Source organism: Prunus mume, unplaced genomic scaffold (assembly GCF_029339155.1).
Source record: "Prunus mume cultivar Tortuosa unplaced genomic scaffold, ASM2933915v1 scaffold23, whole genome shotgun sequence".
NCBI classification, from domain to species: domain Eukaryota; kingdom Viridiplantae; phylum Streptophyta; class Magnoliopsida; order Rosales; family Rosaceae; genus Prunus; species Prunus mume.
Genome location: NW_028296569.1, coordinates 19,227 through 42,937, shown reverse-complemented (window position 1 = coordinate 42,937; position 23,711 = coordinate 19,227). Strand labels below are relative to the sequence as shown.

The 23,711-nt window shown below is 37.2% G+C and overlaps 1 protein-coding gene and 1 pseudogene across 1 annotated transcript; one reads left to right on the top strand and one right to left on the bottom strand.

The window, feature by feature from the left end:
• Window positions 1-13,342: 13,342 nt before the first annotated feature.
• On the top strand, window positions 13,343-15,267 carry LOC148914286 (protein FAR1-RELATED SEQUENCE 4-like). The gene is made up of 2 exons (XM_089043757.1): window positions 13,343-13,841; window positions 14,013-15,267. Exons 1-2 carry the CDS (start codon window positions 13,430-13,432, stop codon window positions 15,053-15,055), a joined length of 1,455 nt encoding a protein of 484 aa, XP_088899883.1. The 5' UTR covers window positions 13,343-13,429; the 3' UTR covers window positions 15,056-15,267.
• A 5,645-nt stretch (window positions 15,268-20,912) lies between these two features.
• Window positions 20,913-23,147, bottom strand: LOC148914285 (uncharacterized; annotated as a pseudogene).
• Between the last annotated feature and the right edge of the window lie 564 nt (window positions 23,148-23,711).

The following is a 23,711-nucleotide window of genomic DNA, read 5'->3' as shown; positions in this document are numbered from 1 at the left end:
GAAGTAGGAATGCATAATTGATTGCCCTTAATAAATACCCCTCATTAACATGATAATTTGTCATTGGCTCATTGCGAATAAACTTAGCCCAAATTTCCTGAAAATCTTCATTAGTCTCATATAGTTCCTTCATAAATTTGAAACCCATAACTTCTTGAGCCAAAGTAACAAGCAAAGTTGCTGGACGACTCAGTGCATCTGCTACACGGTTAAGAACTCCATATTTATGTTTAATAAAAAATGGAAATTTATGCAGAAAAGTAGCCCATCTGACATGCATTTTGTTCACACTCTTCAGGCTGTTGATAAATTTCAAGGCTTGGTGGTCAGTGTAAAGTAAAAAATTCCGTTGCAGTAGATAATGTTCCCATTGTTTCAGGGCTCGAACCACTGCATAAAACTCCTAGTCATAAGTGCTCCATTTTTGGCATGCTTCACTGAGTTTTTCTGAGACAAATGCAACTACTCTATTCTCTTGAGATAAAACAGCTCCTACCCCTACTCGACTCGCATCACATTCGACCTACTCGACTCGCATCACATTCGACCTCGAATATCTTCTCAAAGTTGGGAATGGCTAGAATTGGTGTTGTGCTGAACTTTTCTTTAATAAGGGCAAAGCTTTGCATTTGCTCTTCACCCCAATTAAATTTTCCACGCTTCAGGCACTTAGTAATTGGTGCGGTCAGGGTATTGAAATGGCTAACAAAATGCATGTAAAAGGTTGCAAGGCCATGGAAACTCCTCAAATCATTGGTTGTTTTCGGGTAGGCCATTATAGAATGGCTCACACATTATCTTCATCCACGTGGATACCATATGCACTAACAACATAACCCAAAAAAGTAACATGTTTGTGATGAAAGTACACTTTTTCAGGTTAATAAAAACACCTTGTTCTCTTGCAAAACTTTCAAAGCCTCCTTAAAATGTATAAGATGCTCCTCATTGGTTATGTTGTAAATCAAAATGTCATCAAAATAAAATACAACACATGAACCAATAAAGGGATGAAAACCCTAATTCATAAGTATCATAAATGTGCTCGGTGCATTTGACAACCCAAACGGAGACAATCCAAACGGCATCACCAACCATTTGTACAATCCATAATTGCTCTTAAAAGCTATTCTCCACTCATCTCCAGTTTAGATTCGAATTTGGTGGTACCCAATCCTCAAATCAATTTTGGAAAACACTTTAGAGCCTTTCAAAACATCCAACATGTCCTCCAAGCGTGGAATTGGAAATCTGTACTTTATGGTGATTTTATTGATTGCACAGGTTTTAACACACATGAGCCATGTCCTGTTCATCTTCGGTACCAACAATACTAGAACTGCACACAGACTCATACTCTCTTGAATAAATAATTTTTACAGCAATCTTCTATCTTTTCTCTGAGAATCGATTTGAGATGAAATCTGGCAATAGCTCTAGGGCTGGTTCTGCACCAGATAAGAGAGTTGGGATTGAGCTTTTACTAAAGGACCTATTATTGTTATTGTCAATTCCCAGTCTTAAGACGATTATCCCGGATTCACCGACATTAGCTTCCGAACAAGCTCATGCCATCTCGTTCATTCTCCTTAGGGCTCATACGATAATGAAGTAGATTGGGAAGACTAGCTTCAGGTACCAAATCAAGTTGATGTTGTATGTCTTTCATGGGTGGTAGGTCATTAGGTAAATCATCTGAAATTAACCCTTGAAAATCAATTAAAATTTTATTTACCTCTCTAGGGCAAGACACACCTTCTAGCAAGGCAACTAACAATCCTTTCACATACGTAGAGTACATGACATTAGCTTTTCTAATATTTTCCTTAAACTCTTGCTTGCTGTTTGACATCATTAGAAAATTCGAGTTCTTTAGCTTCTCTAATTTTCCAGATTCACTGACAGGAGCCATAGCAATCTTGTGGGAACCCCAATTGAACAAATACACATTATCACGTCCTTTATGTGTAGCATCAGATCATACTGCCAAGGACGCGCTAGTAATACATGACTAGCATCTATATCGATCACGTCACACGAAGCGTCCTGTTGGTAATGTTTGCCAATGGAGATGGGAACCACTGCATACTGTGACTGAACCACCAGTCCTTTCTTTACCCACCTCCTGTTTTGAGGATATGAGGACTCTCTATAACACTAAATTGACCATCTCATCACCATCTTTATCCTCAAATTCGGCATCAATATTACCCTCCTTATCTCTGTCTTCAGTCACCTCAGTTAGATTGACCTATTTGTTTTGAGGTGGGAACTCATTGGAGCAATGCCTTGGTTTGGAACACTTGTAACAAATATCATTCGTTGACCTAGCCTAAGGATTGCTTCTCTTGTTGCGTCTCTTCCCCAATTTATGCTGCTACCTTTGTCGCGTGGGGTAAAGTTTTTTTTCTTATCACTCTCCCCAGGAACATGCTACATACCACTGTTTTTCTCCATGGATGGGGCAGAAGATTCATAACTGCTCTTCTTGATACCAATAGTACTCGACTCAATACACTTATCTTTTTCTAGTAGTTCGGCCTTCAATGCTATATTATACGCCTCATGAACTGTCCACAAAGTATGAAGCCCAATTTTCTCCTGCAAAGAACGTCTCAACTCAATGATATACCTAGCAACCATCTGACCATCTATTTCATCCGTATACTCAGACACGGTCCGATTCCCTTAGTGAAAATTATGGTAGAGCTGATATAAGTACTGCTCATAATCGGTATATGTTTATCGATAATTAATATCTTAATTAGCTTAATTAAATAGTATGATTTTTTTTATAACTATTCTATAGTACTACGTTTTTTTGATATTTTTTGTAATTTAATAATATTATATATGAAATATATTTTAATTTTTTTATATTATTTAGAACTATCTTCTAATTAGAAATTAACGGAATGATTGTTTATAGCCATTTTATAAATTTATATTATTTTACTATTATGATGTTAATTAAAATTCTTATAACTTATAAATCTTATAAAAAAAAAATTAGAAACAAAATTAGATTACTTTTATAATTAGACCGATCAATGAATAGATCTCTTTACTTGTATGACTTAGATGTCTAGTATTTCTCGAAAAAGCGATTCGATTGATGGGATTTGGTATGATACTTATGATATCGATGAGATTGATATTCAAATATTTCTTCTTAAAACGTATTGATTTGACCCCATATGCGGGACCACCACCCCATAGCATGTTGCCGACGCAGAACCCGTATTTCTTCTAGAGAATCTCCTAATTGTTCCCAAGCAACTAGAAAGAGATTCTTTAACCGAAAGAATTCAGTGTAGATGTAGGATACCTATCCAGAAGTTTTGCAACTCAATCATGTATGATGGAATCATCAAAGATTTGAGCCTTTCGAACTCATGCGTAACTCACTATAGGCTCGAGAAACAAATAGAAGATGTGTACGAGCGAGATATCCAGCAACAAGAAGAAGGAAAATGATTGAATAGAGGAACTCCCGTACATTTGGCGATCTCAGATGTGTCGATATCAATGATGACTCATTATTTCGATGAATCATTTCTTCCGTAGGAATCTCCCCATCATCAGTTGCATCATATGGTGCCGAGTCTTCACTGCTTGCTTACCCTACCGCTGTCGTGATTTTTGAAGTTAGTCCCACCGTACAACTGCACTACCATTCATAGGGAAGATATCCATCTTCACCATCTTCATCTCTGGAACCTCCATAATCTCGAGGAAACGCTCCACCTCTACCAACCAGTCAAGAAAGTCTTCGATCTGTAGGTGGCCATTAAAGTATGGAATATAACCCTTAATTCGAAAATCGTTCATATATTAGTTACGATAATTCTCATTAGGTGCATTCGGGGGGGGTGTTTATGTAACATCCCACATCAACCAACGGAGAAGGGGTGATGTGCCTTATATGTACATGCCCGCCTCCATATATTACGAGGACTTTTGGGAGCTCATTGGTTTCGGAGTCATGAGAACTCTGAAGTTAAGCGAGTTTGAGCTAAAGCAATCGTAGGATAGGTGACCCACTGGGAAGTTGCTCGTGAGTTCCCAGAAACAAAACCGTGAGGGCAGGGGCTCAGCGGACAATATCGTGCTACGACGGAGCCGACTCCGGGATGTGACAGTTTATGGAGTTCTTCTTCGGACTTGTCGTTACTCACAAGGAAAGGACGTCTCTCAACAACAGGACATTGTAAGGAGGCACCTCTGTTAGGTCGTGGTGGAGGGTTTTGGTTTCCCATGCCCAACAATAAAGGTCGAACCTCCTCCACTGCCGCCGAGAGGGTCTCAAAATCTGCATGAGTGACAACTTTCCTTGTGCTATGGGTCTTATCACCTCCATCTTGGTTATTCACAGGGCCGACTATATCTGCTGTGATACCAACGGACGTAGTATGACAATTGATTGGCTAAACCTTATCCTAAAACAAGTAACTCTAGAATTCACCACGAAGATATGAGGAAACCTCAAGGTTTATTGATAAAATTAGAATAACAAAACATAATCTTAACCACAATTAAAGTATGCTTAAATACTCCTAGAAACCCTAGGAATAAAAATGAATTAAAATAGGAAAATAACAAAGTTTCCAAAAACTGTAAAATCTTTAAAACTGGATTTCGGGCTACTAAACGATATCGGATGCCAAAAAAGCTCATATATCATAGAAAAGCAATGTGTTTTACTTGTGACACCGTTCCCTTCAAATTGACTGGTCATGGGCCCGATTCTGAGCTCGGAACCCAAATTTGCAATTTACCCGATTTGCCTTTGCACGTGCGTATCTTTAGCTTCTCTTTGATTGCTTTTACCATATGTTCTACATCACATTTGATTGACATAGTGATGTTGAGGAGGATTCTTTCCAGTATGATATCTATAATGACATTGAGGAAGCTGTTGTTTAGTTTGAGCCAATTGGCAGTACTCATCTTCAGTGCTAGAATGAGAAACACCACCTTGTTTCTTGGAACTCCATGAGACCAAATTTGAACTAATATATAGACAATAGCCTATGGTAGAACAGCGAGTGTTGGGTCTTTAGCATAATCAACATCAGAATAGGTTGTGAGAGTGAGATGACCAGGTTTGTAGAACATGCCATGAGTAGCAGTCCCATTGAGATAACGCATGATGCGCTTAACAACAAGCCAATGTGAGGTGGTGGGTTGGTGCATGAACTAGCACACCTGGTTCATAGAAAAAGTAATATCAAGATGAGTTAAAGTGAGATACTGAAGAGCACCTACCACACTTCGATATTCAGTAGGATCCTCCAAAGAGTCATCACCATCATGAAGGCGAAGACGATGGACGACTGATGCTTAGCATCCTGCAAATGAAAACGAGTTAATAAATCGCGCACATACTTATGTTGAGAAAGTGAGAAGCCATTGTTATTACTAGTAATCTCCATCCCCAAAAAATAATGTATAGGCTCAAGATCCTTCATTGAGAACATGCGCCCCAAGTCAAGGATGAGTGTAGAAATATGGGAGGGATCATCGCATGTAACAAGAATGTCATGAACATAAACTAATAAATAAATTCTAATCATACCACGGAGATATGTGAACAACAAGAAGTCGGCTTGGGAGCCGTGAAAACCTAATTCTTCAAGATGAGAGGAGAAAAAGTGAAACCAAGCTCTCTAAGGGCTTGCTTGAGCCCATAAAGTGATCAACGAAAGCGACAAACATGGTCAAGGAATTGAGATCAACAAAACCAGTGGGTTGGTGCATAGACACCTTCTCATCAAGATAGCCATGTAAAAAGGCATTTTGAACATCCAACTGATGGGCAGGCCACTGAAACTGATCAGATAAGGCTAGAATAAGTTGAATGGTAGAATGATTAACAACATGACTGAAAGTTTCTCCATGATCTAAGCCCACCGGCTAATGAAAACCGTTAGCAACAAGTCAGGCTTTGTAACGTTGAATCGATCCATCTGAATTCCGTTTTAAACGGAAAACCCACTTATTGGGCAAAACATTCATAGAGATGTGTGAGGCACGAAAACCCAAGTACCAGCCTGCTGAAGTGCATTAAATTCATCAGTCATAGCTAACCCCCATTCCCTAACTTTATTAGCCTGAGTAAAACATGTAGGCTCAACAATGTTATCAGTAAAAGATAAAGAAATAGAAGTGTGAGCATATTTAGGATTAGGTTTGTGAATACCAGATTTAGCTCTAGTCACCATAGAATAAGCAGGAGGGTCCCTAACTTCAGGCACAACCGAAGAAGGAGAGTGTCCGTGGAACTTTGAGAAATAGGTGCCGCATGTGGAGGTGATGGGAGAGGAAAGGGAAAGATATGGCGATTTGGACCATGTTGGTAGACGCGGAGTGAGCTAGAAACAAGTTCAAGGAGTGAGGCGAGGCCGAGTTGAACATGTGGGTTTGTAATTGTGTCAGGTACATGGGTTAGAGTAGGTGAGGCGGTGATGGGTGGAAGACTAGTTGACAAAGGGAAAGGCTCAGTTATGTGGAGAGCTGGCATAGGAACTACCGACGAGTTAGACACCCCCGGAGACAGAGACCCCTAGGTCTCATGAAAAGGAAAAGATTGTTCATCAAACAACACATGACAAGATAAAAAGACTGGGTTGGTGGAAAGGTTCACGCACCAATATCCTTAGTGATTAAGAGAATAGCCTAAAAAAATGCATTTAGTATAACGAAATTGAAGCTTATGATGATTGTAAGGTCTTAAATATGGAAAGCAAGCACAACCAAATGTTTTTAGAAAACCATAATTAGGAAGTTTATTACATAATTTTTGGTATGGAGAAATAAAATCTAAAGTTTTGGATGGAAGCCGGTTAATAAGATGTGTGCATGCCCTCAATCTAGTAGGAAGAAGGTAGAGAGGCATGGGCCAATAAAGTGAGACCCGTGTCCACTATATGGTGGTGTTTACTTTCCATGAACCCATTTTGTTCGGGATGATGTGGACATGAAAGATGATGTTCAATGAAATGATGAGCTAAAAATTGAGTAAAGGCTCGACTAGTGTATTCTCCTCCCCCATCAGTTTGTAAAGCCTTAATTTTAGTAGAATACATATTCTCAACAAGGGTTTGGAATTTAACAAAATGGGAATAAACCTCTGATTTTAATTTCACGAGAGAAATCCAAGAATAGCGTGAAAAGTCATCCACAAAAAGCACTTAATACCGAAAACCATAAATTGAACTAGTAGAAGCACTCCATACATTAGAACGAATAAGATGAAAAGGAGCATGAGTAACAGACAAAGAAGCAGTAAAAGGACGTTGAACACTTTTGCCCAATGAGCAAGAATGACAAACGAGATTATTAATTTTTTTTTGGTGTCATCAAGAGGTAGTGCATTGTTCGAAATTAAAAACTATAAAATAGGTGAGGAGGGATGACCAAGACGAGAGTGCCAAACCGTTCCATGAACACGGGTACCAATGAAAGCAACATTACTAAGACGGGTCTTGTTGGATGACTTGGTAAAAATGTAGAGACCATTGTTACTCCGCCCCCAAAAAAAGATCTTCCCCGTCGATAGATCCTGATGTAGAACAAATGGCAGATTTTATCGCGGTTGAGCTAGAAAAAGGACGTAGTGGGAATTTGCAGATTTGTCGTCCGAGCTCCGATTAGGACGCAAAATACCATTTCGGAAAGGGAACGACGCCACGAGTCAAACTCACTGCGTTGCTGTGATGTATGACGGATTTTGGCATCCCGAGGTCGTTTGGCCTTCGAAAACTGCATCCAAAGTTTTGTAGTTAATTTTCGGAATAAATTCTATTTTTCAGTTTTAATGTTATAACTCCCCTAGCAATTCAAGGGTTGAGAGATGTGTATTTAGACAGAGTTGGTGAACGTTTTTCAGTATATCAGATTTTAATAAAATTATCCCAAGAGAACTCCTCTTAATTACTGGTGGAATCCAGATTTCTTGTTACTCAAGGTTTTTGTTTGAAACCTTTGTTGTTTGTGCTGCGTCAGATCCTGCACAATATAATAATCGGAAAAGAAAGTAAAGAAGCAGTTATTATTGGTGGCAAATTTGTTTACAGATAAGAGTTGGCAAGAGACATCGGGACAATGAAGCACATTGTTAAGGGTATAAACATAATCATAAAGAGAGAGGTTAGAGGTACCAATATGATGTATAGGAAAACCTCTACGGCCAAGCACAAAACCGACAGAATTAGGACCACAACTTGGCACGTTGCTCAGCACTGAGGAGCAGGGCCTCAAGAAGATCAGCATAGGAGATGGGTGTCTCACGAGCTTGAGCAACCGCCACCGTATATTCATATGCATGACCAACATTTATCATGATGAGAGCAAGCAAATCATTGTTATCAGCCGGTGAACCAGAGAGAGCAAGGGAATCATCAATAAAATTGATTTTGTCAAGGAAATTAGATATAGATACATCATTGCGACAGAAATGAATAAGTTGGCTGCGAAGATGGAGGATGCGATGGTGATTAGAGGAGGCATATCGTTTCTCAAGGGTAAGCCAGGCTACGCGAGCACTAGTTTGACGAGTGGCGGTAGCAAGAACAGTTTCACTAATGGAACCAACAATCCAAGATACACAAATTGATCCTTCTGAATCCAATGCACTTGGATTTTTAATTATATTTTTAATGTACTTCTAATAAAGAGCTTCTAGAAAAAGCTATTATAAATTGATCAAAGGCACATTGAAATTGATAGTCATTTAGTAACATCAGAAACTCCAAGCACGCATGATTTGAACTGCTCATATCTCAACACCTTATCAGTTCGCTGACTTATTCACCAAACAGGTTTGTCCCAATTTGAGACTTGCAAGTTAGGCATTATTAATTGCACCTTCAACCGTTACAAATGCAGCTGTAACAGCTGCAGATCACCCGTGATATTAGCACCAGCTGTAGTCTTTCCTTCCTAAGAATCTTGTAATTATTTTGTAATCTTTCCTAGATCATAGCAAGTGTAACACCTCCTTGACACTATTTGGTGTGAGTGAAGCTTCCCCTTTGGGCACACAAAAGAGAGAACAAGATTGAAAAAAAAGGAAAAAAGAAAAGAGAAGCATCAGAGTCAAAGCGAGAGAGAAATTGGTTAGTTGAGGGAGGATAAGTGTTAGTATGAAAATTGTATTGGTATTTCCTAGACTCTAGCATAGGTCGGGAATTAGTGTGTCAATATCTTTTCCAGGAAACACATTCAATTCCGGATTTTCAAAGTATGACTTGATCAAAGTGAGGAACTTGATTTCAGGTAAATCATGATACAATCATGCATTCATTATAGGATTCCTAGCTGGAGCTATTTTCACTCAAATGCTTTTATATTAGTCTTATTTTTAAGAGGATTAGATTTTATCTCTTGAGATTATTTTCCTAGTTGGACCTTATTTTGGTTTAAAGTTAAAATATCCTTTTTCATATTTAACTTGGAGAGTACGTCCTATTTGGTTTCATTGTTTTCATCTTGGTATATATTGTTTCCTTATATTAATTGATGAGATTGGAAGTTATTTTAAAGCATGCATAAGCTGATGCAATTGTATAAAGAATCAAATCTGTTTAGGCAATATTTGATCTCCTCGCTTATGCAATTCCCTTGGAAAAAGGAGAATAGGTCTGTATAAAGATAGGACGTTTTGCCTTGGTTGAAATACCGCTTTTAGATATTTTGGTTGAGAATCTAAATTTCCTAACAAAAGTTGCTGTCCATATCTTTGAGATAAGTCATCAAGTGTTCACTCGGTGATTTATCAAATACTTTCATCATTTATATTGCATTCATTTGCATGTTCGATGACTCATACGATTGAGGGCACCAAAACCGTGGTGGTGGTTTGTCTTCAGCGAGCTTGAAGCAATCGTGACCAGTATTGCATTCAACATAAGGAGGGTCAAAAGATCATCGCATGACAAAGTTGAATTACGAAGAAGTCAGTAAACATTATCTAAAATATGTCTAGGATAAGTGTGTGAGTACTTCTTGTAATCATCGTTTTATAGTGGATTTGTTTTGGACTGAGGAATCTCGTGGATTTTACCTAGAGATGGGGTTTTACCTCGTAAAATAATTCTCTGCGTGTTTCTTTATTTTATTGTCAACACGTTTCAGGATTGGTAAGCATATCAATCTTGCTACCGAAGTTCATTTTTATTTGATATTGTCGATGGATCCCTCTGTGTTGTTTGTAATCCATTTCTAGGTAGTTGTAGTGGCCATTATGGCTATTGTATTTGTATTTCTCTCGTGGCGTAATTTATGAATGCAATCTCCCTACCCAGTAACAAAGGAAGCAAAGGCCCGAGGTGGGGATGTGCCCCCTCTCAAATTTTATTTTAGGCTATTGTTTTATTAATATAATCCTACTTTTCTAACCAAAATTTGAAGTGCCCATGCATTTCTTTCTTTGTATTTTTCTAATTTTCATTTTCTCACTATCATTGCAACCCTTTGACATCTCCTAGTGCCCGTCTGCCAATGCCTATTTGGAGTGATAAGTGATTTTTTCAAATTTTTGGGAAGTATGACTCGTTTGATAAACTATGAAAAAATCACTTATTGTTACATGCTTTCATTTTTTGATTATGTGTAAATCAGATTGAGGAGTGCTCGGTATTTAATGAAACTTTCATAATTCCAATAATACTCTTATTTATGTTTTGTGATGAATTTTGTGCTTATATTTGTGATGAAGTTTTGTTTAAATTATTTAAATCGAAATTCATCTATGTTTTTTGTTTTGATGCTTTCACTACCATCTTGTCGTGTTTGATGTTTGGGAATAAGGATGTTTAGGTTTGAGGGGTAGGATAAAACCCGGTAATCTTTACTGAGAAACAAAGGAATTATTCAATTAGCAGTAGATGCACTGGTTGCCCTTGACGAATCTAATTCAGCCATATGGGAAGCATTTATCAGTGCCGAGAAAATATAAATTGGCGATCTTATCAAATTGGACAGAACAAGCCAGAGTCTTGCTGCTCAAATTGGTGATCTTATCAGTAAGAGTTCTTTGCAGGTGCCACAAGGGTTGCTTTCTTTTCAGGATGCTTTGCTATATATAGCTGCCCTGCTAATAATAATAATAATAATAATATTATTATTATTATTATGTTATGAGATTGTTTAATCGGTATGCCCGTATTGTATTTGTTTTATTGTCTCAGTGGGTGATTTCTTGTCTCTTGTTGTCTGAATTCTCTTGCTTCCTATTCATATAGGCTATACGAAATAGTTTCTTCACAGCAATGCACCTCATGTGCCTAATTGTATTTGTATTTTTTTTTAATGGAATATCGTTGATGTATATTAGGAATGATGGCAAGATAAACTTCAGGTATTTGAAATTTTTTTGTTATTGTTTTATTAGTGTATTGATATTCAAATTTTTTTTAAAATTTAAATTTTATTTTAATATTTCTATATGCCATAATGCAGGCAAAACTCAAGTATGCAAGATTCCAATTTGAGGGTATCATTCATGAGCTGGATGAGAAGTAGATATGATGTTTTTGAACGTTACAGCCACTGGTAAGATGGTCATATAGTACAAGAAATGGAGACATTGAAAAATCATATAACCGCAAGTTTAATGAGTTCATCCATTCATAAATAAATATATATATATATATATATATATATGATTGCTTGTTTGTGACTAGTTTAAATTTTTTTTTTATGACCATATTATTGACATAATATTTTTTTTTAATGGAATATATTGGATTTAATTTGAAACATTAGTTTAGAGCATTTAGATACAAATCTTTAATTTTCAATTATTGGGCTAACGTCAAAAAATTCCCTGAAGGTTTGGGGTCATTCTCAATATGGGCCCTCGGGTTTTAATTTCATCCATTTACACCTGATAGTTTTCAAATCTGACCAATTTAAATCTTTAGAAAATTAGTGAAACACCCAATTCTAGACATTAAACTATAATAAAACCCTAGACTATTTAAAACATATAAACACACCCAAAATAAACCCAAAAACCAACAGCTGTCAATTTTTGGATTTATTTTTTATGTTAGATTACAGTTTTGACCTTTTGGTCCGAATTCTTTGAAACAGCCCAAAATTCGACTAGGATAGGAATTTCTGAAAATTTCGTTGGTGACCTCATAAAACTGTTTGGACCTCGTGAGATCAAATATTCCAAGCGAGCCGTTGGTTCTTGAAGCGAACGAGCCGTTGATTCTTGACGAAGCGAGCCGTTCACCTCTTCGAACGAAGCTCAGTATGATGTGGTTTCAGATCTTCTTTTTGGATTCTTCTGAGCTCAGTATGGTGTAGATTGGAGTTCTATTGCTTCAATTTTTTTGTTCTTTGTTGTTTGATTTGGTAATTTGTGGATTGATATTGCGCTGCAAGAGACTCGATTGGAGCTTGGTGCAATCTGTAATCTTCTATTTTGAGGTATTTCGATTTTTTCTTGTGAATTCATATTCGTTTTTTGAGGATTCGATTATATTGTAGTCTGATTTTTGGTGATTTCATGTTCGATTAATTAAGTTGCTGATTAGGTTTTCGTTTCTTTTTGTTTATAATTTGGATTGATTTCAGATTCGTTTTGATTGTGGATTTGCTCTTGTGTTTTGATTTGAGGTGTGATATTCGATTTGGTTTTCATATTAATTGAGGTTTTTTCAGTTGAATCTGAGTATATTCGTGTTTTTCTGTTTATGCACTATTGGTTTTTGAGTCGACTATAATTCACTGTTAATACTCGGCATCACTGTTATTGCTAGTAGTCATTTTTGTTTTGTTTGTTGTTTTTTTGTATAGATATGGATGATTCGAGAGTGGCAAAGTGCACCTATGGTGGTGGAACTTTAATGCTTATTTTGTCTTCAACTACTACTTTTGATTGGCTGTCTAACGAGTTGTGTAGTAGGTTCAAGCTGAAGTTAGGTCATTTTGAGTTGAGGTACTCTTATACGGATTGCTCCAATTGTTTATTGGAATTGGATGATGATTTCAATTCAAACTGGTAGTATTGTTGATTCAAGTGCAGCTTCTCCTTGTTTGAGTATGGATTTTGATGGTATTAGCAGTGAGTATGGAAGTGAATATTTAGGCAAATATGGTAGTTGTGGAGGTCGTAAGTATTTGTCTACTGATTGGGAGGGTTATATTACTCATGAGGGTCAGAAGTTTGAGGGTGGAGTTTGTGAATTCGTGATAAGTTGGCTAAGTACTCGATTGAGAATGGTTTTAAGATGAAATATTTGAAAAATGAGCCTCGTCGTGTTACTGCTGTGTGTGCTAAGAAGGAATCAAATGGCTGTGAGTGGCATGTGCATGCTTTGTTAAGTCGAATGTAAATGGATTTTTTTATATTAAGAACTTAAATAATGCACACAGTTGCAGTGGTTTGATCCGTGAGAAGAGAAATAAGGCAATGGGGTCTCGTTTGGTGTCTTCAATTGTCAAAGATAAGGTTCGTAGCAATCCTTTGGTAAGGCCTATTGAGCTGATTACTGATTTGAAGGAGAATTATGGATTGGATATCCCTTATCATGTTGCGTGGTATGGGAAGGAGTCGGCTACTAAGGATTTGCATGGTGATGAGGAGTTGTCTTATGCTCACCTGCCTTGGTATGTGAATGTTTTGAAGGCCAGCAATGTCGGATCTCATTGTGTGCTTGACTGTGGCGAGGATGGTTCTCGTTTCCAGCGGATCTTTATATGTTTTAAGGCCTCCATTGATGGTTTTCGGTGGTGTAGGCCTATGCTGTTCATTGATGGTACTTTCGTCACAAACAAGTACAAGGGTACTCTTCTAGGAGCTACTGCAAAGAATGGAAATAAAGGTATGTAATGTAAGATGCTGTAGTTGTTGACTTCCATTGAGTGGTATGAACAGTTTCTATCTGTTCATACCCTGCATCTTAGTAATTTTTATGCATTGTAGTTTTACTCTGCTTTATGTGGTAACACTGTTACAGTTCAAACTAACTAATATAGTTCTCTGTTTCTTGTAGAAGTATTCCCTTTTGCCTTTGCGATTGTATCCGGTGAAACTGTGGATAATTGGAGGTGGTTTCTGGAAAGGATATCTGAAGTCTTGGTTGATGAAGGTAGGCAACTTACATTCATTTCTGATAGGCATGGTGCTATTATCGATGCTGTTAGGACTGTTTTTCCTGCTTCTCCCCATGGTTTTTGTCTATATCATTTGAAAGAGAACTTGAAAAAGAAGTATCCGCATGCTGTTGGTTCCTCTTTCAAGGATCATATTTTATGGCTTTTTTGTAAGTTGTTGTATGCACCGACTGTTGAGGAATATCAAGATACGTTGAAAAAATTAAGAGATGATGGCGGTTCAAAAATAATTGATAAGTTTTTGGCTGATCTCCCTGTCCAAAATTTTGCTAATGCATTTTTTCCGGGAAAGAGGTATGGGGAGGTTAGTAATGCCTTGTCCGAGTCGTTTAATTCATGGGTTAAGGATGTGCGTAGGCTTCCAATTTATGAGATGATTGACACTGTTAGGATCAAAATGATGGAGATGATTTCTAGGAGGAAGCTTGCATCCGAGAAATGGAGTAGTGTTTTGTGTCCTGTTATTGAGGATGAGTTGAAGACTTTAGCTGCAAAGGGTCGTCATTGGAGGATATGTCGCGCGAGTGAATCTGTTTTTGAAGTTCATGCTGATTTGAGTGTTATGGTCAATTTGGACGAGAGGTTTTGCTCCTGTTATCAGTGGCAATTGCTTGGGTTTCCGTGTCAGCATGCGATTCAAGTTATCCAACATTCCGGGTTATGTTTGTACAACTTTGTGGATGAGTATTACAAGGCAGACTTTTATAAGGCTACTTATGCAACCCCTATATTTCCCATACCTGATATTGAGAAGCCTCCTCCTGGAGATGTTTTTCTTCTACCTCCTCATACAAGAAAGCCTCCGGGACGACCTCCGACAAAGCGCTTCAAGTCAAGCAGTGAAACTAAAAGGCAGGTGAAGTGCAAGAGATGCGGTTCTTGTGATCGTCATAATAGGAGGACTTGCAAGGTTCCTATTTGATGTAAAGGTTCTGAGTATAAAGACTTGAATGAGAGTAGTTAGTTTTTAACTAGTTAAAGTGCTATGTGATTGATTAATGACAATCATAGTTGAAAGGAATAGAAATTGATATGCAAGTTGTTAATACGGTGAAATAGCAGTCACTGCATATGAATACACTTTGAATTTTTGGTATTAATACATAATATTTACCATTTTTGGTATTTTGCAAATTTCGGTTTTGAAGTTTGATATGAATTAAGCATTACTGCTGTTTGAATAATCTATAAATGAACGAACGCTATTTAATGCTCACTGTTCATGCCATTGTTGAAATTGAAAGATAGTTCTATGACATGGTATTAACAATTTATTTCTATCAAATAGCATTAACATTGTATTGAGAGTGCGTTGTTATTTGTTGCAGTTCACCTTTTTAGTTGTTTTAGTGCTATGGAGACCATTATTTCAGGTTACATACACTGTTAATTCACGTAAATAAACTGGTTTTTGAATAAGTACATAACTTGAATTTGAAAATCACTTTACTTCAATGTTCTAAACCTACACAAGTCCTAAGAAACTACAATATAAGCAAGAATTTTGGCAAAATATTTGATTACAACTTCATTATTTTGCATTTCTCTCTTCTCTTTCTTTGATGGAAATCCAACTTCTTTCATTGCTCATAATTTTCATGAGGACTTCTTTTCTCATTTGCCAGACCTTTTCTTTGTTGAAATCTGATTCTATTTGTTGGTCTTTGGAAAGCTGCTTCATGAAGTGCATGACAAAGACGCCACAATCATTGCTGCATAATAGAGATACGCATGCAGGAGTTATTTGTATTTTTAGTTGAATAGGATGAAAGTTTCACTGTTATTGCGTAACTTACGAATTGTTTGCTTGTTGGGGACATTCTCTGTTCTCAGTCACTTGAAGTTAGTAGTATCATGACAAATCAGATACTTCATTGTCTGAGCATATTCTGGTGTAAGTTCGTTGCTGGCAAGTATTTTTGATATCATTCTAGCTGAAGCTTCATTAAGCCCTCTCGGCATCTTGGCATCAAAATCAGGAATTTGGACGAGTTTTGTTTTCAGTGATACTGCAGCACATTCCTTAAGAAGACAGAGGAATATATTTGCTGTCTCAACCTGCATCATAGTCAAGTATGTGCTTAGTTTCCTTTAAATTTAGTGTCCTATGTATTAACAGTGTTAATCACCAGTCTTACTTACCAAAACAATTGCCTTCTTGTGATAATATTGGAGAGTTCGTTCTGATGTCCCCCTGAATGAGTTGAAGTGTGTCCATTTTGCTGCACCGGTGTCAAAGACAAGCGTATGGTGGTTCTCATCTGTAATTGGTATGAACACTCTATCAACTCTTCCAATATTTTCTAGGAGTGGCATATAGAAAGCATGATATGTCAGCTTGTGTGAGGCACCTCGCAAAAACATCTGCAAAAGTCATGTGTTGGTGATTAGTGAGCATGTTGATGATATAAAATTGATGTATTAGATGTGATCTTACATAGTTATTGGCGGACAAATATGCATTTTTCTGTTTCTGAGGGTTCTGCTTCGCATCATCATTAAGTGCCTCTCCATAAGCATCGATGATTAGTGCAGAAATTGGACCATCTCCCATCAGCTTTTCAATGTTATGTTTGTACAATATTGTCCTATTTTGTAGGTAAAAAGCGTCCCTGCGACAATAATGTTGTTTAAAAATGATAATCTCATAATAGTTTAATGACAAGACAGTTCTATGACATAGTATTAACAGTGTAATTCTATGACAGTTCTAAGGCATAGTATTAACAGTGTAATTCATGATGATTGGCTTACTCATCGAATCAGATGCTGATTTCCAGTAATTTTCCAACTTCTTCTTTGATATTTCATCCAGCCTGTTGTAGACCTCATACATGTGCAACTGAAGGTATGTATCTTTGTCCTCCTTTTTTTTGTTGGCTGCTTCATCTTCGCTTTGGCTTGCTCTTTTTCGGCCTTTCTTATGTGCTTGGGTATGTGTAATCTGATTTCTTTGCAGGCTTTCTGTCTTTTCTGTCTTTGATTATTTTGATGCCAGAACGCAACTGCCGTGTTCCTACTTCTTTTGCTTGCATGATAACTAACTTTTCAGGAGTTTTTCCATCGGCGTTCTCATCTTCATCATTAGGAGATTCTTGCATCTCCAATTCACTTTCTTCTGCTATTCTCTCATCTTTTTTCTCCTTATCAGCTTGTTCTTTCATCGGAATTTCTCCTTGTTCACCTTGTTTGATTTTTTTTCCCATCACATGTTGCAAAGAGGCAATAACATGTCTTTTTCTTTCATGCTCTCAATGCAGGACAACTTTTCCCCTTCAAGTAGTTCATGTTGTTCCTGTAGCTGTCTCCTATTTGATTTGAGTGCATGAAGTTCCCCTTGTAATTTTGCACCTTCTTTTTCTCTTGCTCTGCTTTTCAGATATTTCAATTTGTTGCTCCAACTCTTCTTTTCAGTCCATATTTGTTGAATGAATGAATTTTTCTTTATGCAGGATTCTATAGCATGCATCATATCCCTTCGAGTATCGCCTTTTCAATCCAATAGTCGAACGCTTCTTTCAGCTGCTGGATTTTCTCATGGGTAGGGGCTATTTCATGCTTGTAGTACTCTGGGATTGACCCCACTATGTCCCATAAAATGGAGTCAAGTCTTCTTCTTGGCTGTCAAGTTCAGGTTCATTCTTGGACATTATGAGTGTCCTCCTCCGTCACCGAGTCTGCACTAAGGTCAACTCCTTGTTCTTCAATTTCATCATCTGCTTCGCATTCCAATGATTGTGCTGGTGGTTCTTCAATTTCATCATCTGCTTTGCATCCCAATGATTGTGCATTGTCTTCATTTTGCTCCTGTTGTGGAGTTTTTGTCTGGGTTGCACTTTGGTCCACATTTTCATGGAAGTGAAGTTACATTTACAGGTAATATGATCAGCTTTTTCCTTTTTGTGTTTGACTCTTTAACTGTCACAAATATTAGAAAGGAAAAAAAAAGTATTAGCAAATTTATATACATGTATATGTGTTTGTACACTATCAATTCAGTTTTGAAATATAAATGTTGGATCATTGTAGGTTATCTTACCCAATCTTTAAGTGTGATAACAAAGTCATCATCCTCTTCATTTTCTTCTTGTTCTTCATGGTCTGCATGATCAGTCTTTGTTGCTTCTTCTTTTTCATTGTCAGCAGCTTTTATCTGTTGAATTATTGGAGTCAGTAGTAATTATGGTGTACTAACATTATATATGTTTATGGAAGTAAGAAAAATGCCTTAATGTTTTCATATGTTGCAATATTCAGCTTGATATTGAGCTCCGGAAGGCTCCATTTGACATTTGGTTTGTGATCTTCTCTTCCGAGAATTGGGTGATCAGGTTAGTTCTTTCACACAGCCAATACTGCAAACATGTTTTTCAATATAAAGTGTTAATGCACATGAAAACAAATAATATAACAGGATTAACAAATGGATGTAGTTTCTTACCAGGATTAGCACAAGGCAACCACTGACGCTTGGTTGATTTGTCTTGTCCTTTTTATTTTTTATGGCTTGGTCCAGTCCATAATGCATGTAATCTAAGACTCCTTGTGCCCAGTTGTAGCTGTTCATAGCTTCTAATGTGTCGATCATAGTCAAAAAGGTCCAAGCCATTGTCGCCCCAGAGTTGCAAAAGAGATTTGTGATGAAGAGCTCTAGGATTAACAACCTGACAACATCCATTGCATTCTTCTTTCTGTCATCTGCTATTGCTGTGTTCAGACACCTATCAATCTCAGTTTTTGTGATTTTTTTTGACTTCTCGAAGTACTTCTTTTCGAAGGCCAAATTTGTTCTTGTGGAAGTTGTTGTGCTTGGCAACTTGTTTCCTTTGTTTGGCAATCCAAAGATGTCAGACACATCATTGCTTGTAATTTCATGCTCGTTGCCTTCACTGAATTTGAATTTTTTGGTTGCGGGGTTGTAGAGTCTGATTAGTTTAATTATTTGATAATTAGACTTCTGGCATTCTACCTTGGTTAACTGACCTTCCATGTAAGCCTTGATGATGCTCCAGAATGGCGTTTTTTGTAGGATCTTGAGGACGTCCTTTCTTGCTGCAAGCTTGTCTTTTACCGTTTGCAATGTGTTGTCAAATGTGAGCATGTTGCTCTTGATCTGCACATAATCTGGGTTATTGCGTCTGTTTGGTTGAGGTTTTTGTGTTTGGGATTGTGTTTTTTTTGTCTTCGTTGTTTTCTTTGGTTTCAGTGTGTTTGCGAATTTGGGTGTGGATAGTTTGGCTTTTGCTGTTGTTGGTGGTGTGTTTCTTGATGCTGTTTTGTGCTTTTGCTGGCTTGTGATCCTTTTGTATGCTTTTTTTGAATTTCAACCCGGTTACCTTTTTCCATATGACCACCTGCAAAGTGAAACAAATAGGTTACTTTAACTAAACAAAAGAAAGATGAAACATAAGTATTAATACTTCTATGACATGGTATTAACCATTTACTTCTATGCATTTGAACCTCATGCTTCTCTTTTTTAGTGCACTACGATTTTTTTTCATATACATTTCTAGTGCATGTTGCACTAGAAGAGCAAGATGCATAGAAGTCCCAGATTTTGATTAACAAAGGATGCTACATATTTTGGTCTTCAAGTGCACTGCTTTGCAGTGCACTAGAAGAGCAAGATACATAAGCATGCTATATATTTTTGGTCTTCAAGTGCACTGCAAAGCGAGTGCACTAGAAGAGAAAGATGCATAGCAGTCACAGATTTTGATTAATAAAGGATGCTATATATTTTGGTCTTCAAGTGCCTGCTTCGCAGTGCCCTAGAAACAAGATGCATGGTATTATGATTGTGACATGGTATTAACAGTTCAAGTTCTATGACATGGTATGAACAGTTGTGAAACGTATACATTTGCAGTCGAAACATGCGTCTTTTCAAAACATTGCTATTGGACTTTGACGTTAAGAGATTTTGTAATACCTGGGAGTCTGATAGTGATGCTTTGTCAGCCATTTGTGAAGAATCTTGAGTGTTTGTTTCTGTCATTGTTGGACCTTTTCGTTGGTTACCTGTATTAAACGTGGTACTCTTGCATTAGTTAGCAGAATCTTAAGACGAAAGTGGAAGAAATTTTCTGTCGATGTGGGTTTTTGAGATTGTACCTTTCTGTCGATGTTTATGGAAGAAATTTTCTTCCCTTTTTCCTGGTTGTCCTTGTGCTCAGTTGCTTTTTGTAGTGTCGATTTTGAAGACTTTTGGCTATGGCAGAATATAACTTCGATTCGCCGGCTTTCTCGTTATGGAGTTTGTCGTTGATTGGTGGTTATGGAGGTTGTCTCCTGCCTGGTGGTTATGGAGGTTTTCGCCTGCTTTTGGAGTGGGTCGCGTCGCAAAGATCGGAGTGAGAGGGTGAGTGGGTTTTTCGCTTTTTGGGTGCGTGCGTGTACTCTGCGTTGAGATATTTTCTTTTTTTTCAATGGGCTTAGTGAAATTGGGCTTTATTGGCTTGTTGAGTTTTCTGGGCTCTTTTTTTGGTTTGTTTGGGCTTTTTTTTGTCAAATTAGACTGGGCTTTTTTCTGTATTTTTCTATGGCTTGGTTGATTTGTTTTGGGCTTTATTTCGTTTCTGACCTTGATTTTCTCAATTTGGGCTGGGCTTTTGAAAGTCACTGTTAATACGCATTTTGAACACTGTTAATTCGCAGTTTGAAATATAGAAGAAGCTATAGAGTAACAATTTTTTACATTTGAATCTCACTACACAGTAACTATTTGACATTTGAAAATTAAGAAGCATCAAAAGATTTTGGTTAGAAGCTACATATTAACAATTTGACATTTGGAAGTTAGAAGCCGAACATTTACTATTTTATAGTTCTAAATTTTGTGAAATCCATGCTTTCATCCTTCATTCTCTTTTGTGAAATACCAACTTTTTTCACTTTCCATTGTCTTCAATAAAACTTCTTTTCTCATTTCCCACACATGCTCTGTACTCAAGCTTTCTTCAATTTGTTTTCCTTGTGACAACTTCTGCATGTAGTACATGACAAATACTCCACAATCGTTTCTGCAAATTCACACACACACACACATATATATATGCAACATTTAGTGAATCATAGTTTAATTTGAATTGGGGGAAGAAAAGTGTTATTGTGAAACTTACGACTTTTCAGGTTGTTGGGCGCATTCCCTGTCCTCCTTAAAGTTGAATTTGGTGGGATCATGTTTCATCAGATATTGTATTGTTTGAGCAATTGGCTGGTGTAACTTTCAGGTTTCGAAGAAGTTTTGCAATCTCGTCGGTCAATTCTTCATTGTAGACGGGCTTCTTGAACTCAAGAAGTGTGAAGCTGTTTTTTTCTAAAATTGTTGGAGCACATTCCTTGACACTATTGAGGAAGACATTTGTTGCGTCTGCCTGCATTGTAGGCAAGTATGTTGTTAGCTTCACTGATTAACTGTTTTGTTCATGCCTTGTATTAACAGTTCATAGTAGGAGTCTGTCTTACCAAAATTATTGCTTTTTTGTTGTAGTATTCAACGGTTTGCTCAGTTTCCCCCCTCAATGAGTTGTAGTGCGTCCATTGCAATGAATTGGTGTCGAAGACAAGCAGGGTGTGGTGTCCGCCATCCGTTATTGGTATGAACACCTTTGAAGTTTTCCCTATGCATTCAAGGAGTTTGACAAAATATTCATCGAATGTTCTTGGGTGCATTTTATCTGTGAGATACCTCTGCAAAATTAATAGTTTCGGCATTAGAGAGAATGTGAAAAGTATAGGAAGATGAATAATTTGTGATTTTTACTAGAAGTAATGGGATAGCTATGATCTTACGTATGCGTAGCACGTGATGTATGCATTCTGTTGTCTTTTAGGGTCCTTCTTTTCATCATGATGAAGTATCTCGGCATACGCATCTATGATTTGTCCATAAATTTCAGCATCTCTTAATAAGCTTTGTATGTCATCTTTGAACAAAATGCTTGTCCCTTGCCAAAAAGCAGTGCTGTATGATTTGTAGTTAGAAAAAATGGCAATAAAATTGAAAGAACTGTTCAATAAAGTTCCAGTATAGGGTAATAATACTGCTTGTTTCCTAAAAAACCTTTTTCTAACGCATGTCTACCATTGTAAAGTTCCAGTATAGGGTAATAACACTGCTTGTATCCTATGAAATCCTATATCTAATGCATGTCTATCACTGCAAAGTTCCAATATAGGGTAATAACACTGCTAGATTCCTCTGAAATCCTATAACTAATGCATGTCTACCCCCTGTAAAGTTCTAGTATAGGGTAATAACACAATGAAATCCTATTTTCTAATGCATGTTCAATAATAGCATCTTGCATTGAAAATGAATGAAACACATTGCCTTACCCATCAACTGAATTTTTCCAGTAATTTCTCAGCTTTTCTTGTGAGAGTTCATCCAGCATGTTGTAGACCTGATATGTATTCCATTGCAGGAATGAACCTTTGGCCTTCTTCTTTGATTTGGCTGGTTTTTTTTGTGCCTTTCTCTTTTGTGCTCTCGTCTCTGCTTTAGGGAATGAGGAATCTGGTTTTCTTGATTTTATCTTTTCTGCTTCACCTTCTTTCTTTTCTTCTTTATCCTCTTCACTCTGCAGTTCTTGCGCTAATTTTTGATCTCTCAACGAGACAATAACAGCTTCCTTTTCATTAATAATGTCCAAGTAGGAAATCTTCTCTGCAAGAAGTTGATCATTTTCTAGCTGCAGCTTTGTCATGTAGGATTTTTCCTGATGAACATCTAATTGTATGACTTTCTTGTGATGTGCTGCTTCCTTAACCATCTTCTGCAGTTGCTGCTGATGCTTCAATAATTCTTCTTTTTCATTGTACAGCATCTGAATCAATTTATTCTGTTTAATGCAAGATGCTATTGCATCACGGATCTTTTGATGCTCTCCTTTCTTCGTCCAATATTCAGCAGCATTATTGATCGCCATCATATACTCTTTTGTAAGCTGTATTTCATCCTCCTTGTATTCTGGTACTGATCTAACAATTTCCTCAAACAACGTTGAATTCCGGTATTCGGGATTTCATTTTGGAGGTCTTCTTGTACCTGGTGGTGTTGCTTTGGACTTGATGTTCAGCAGCATCATCATGGTCTCCATTCACTTCAGCATCCTCCTCCTCTTCATTTTCTTCTTCAGCAGCATCACCATGCTCTTCATTCACCTCTTCAGCAGCATCATCCTTGTCTTCACTCACTTCTTCAGCAGCATCATCATCATGCTCTTCATTCACTTCTTCAGCACCATCATCCTCCTCTTCATTCTCTTCTTCAGAATCATCATCATTCTCTTCATTCTCTTCTTCAGAATCATCATCTCGCTCTTGAGCTTTAGTGCTTTTTATCTGTTTGTTGAGTAGAGTTAGTATTAAGAGTGCACTTCTATGACATGGTATTAAGAGTGTAATTCTATGACATGGTTTTAATAGTGTACTTCTATGAAATGGTATTCATAGTTTACCTCTGTGACATGGTATTCATAGTTTACTTCTATGACATGGTATTAACAAGTATGTACATGACATGGTATTAACAATGTTGTCATATCAGCTGCAGATTATTTGAAAGGAAA

Excerpts from the sequence above, each read along its gene's own strand:
- LOC148914286 (XM_089043757.1), top strand. The coding sequence starts at position 13,430 with ATGGGGTCTCGTTTGGTGTCTTCAATTGTCAAAGATAAGGTTCGTAGC. Across the intron at positions 13,842-14,012 it reads TGCAAAGAATGGAAATAAAG|AAGTATTCCCTTTTGCCTTT; the intron begins GTATGTAATGTA and ends TGTTTCTTGTAG.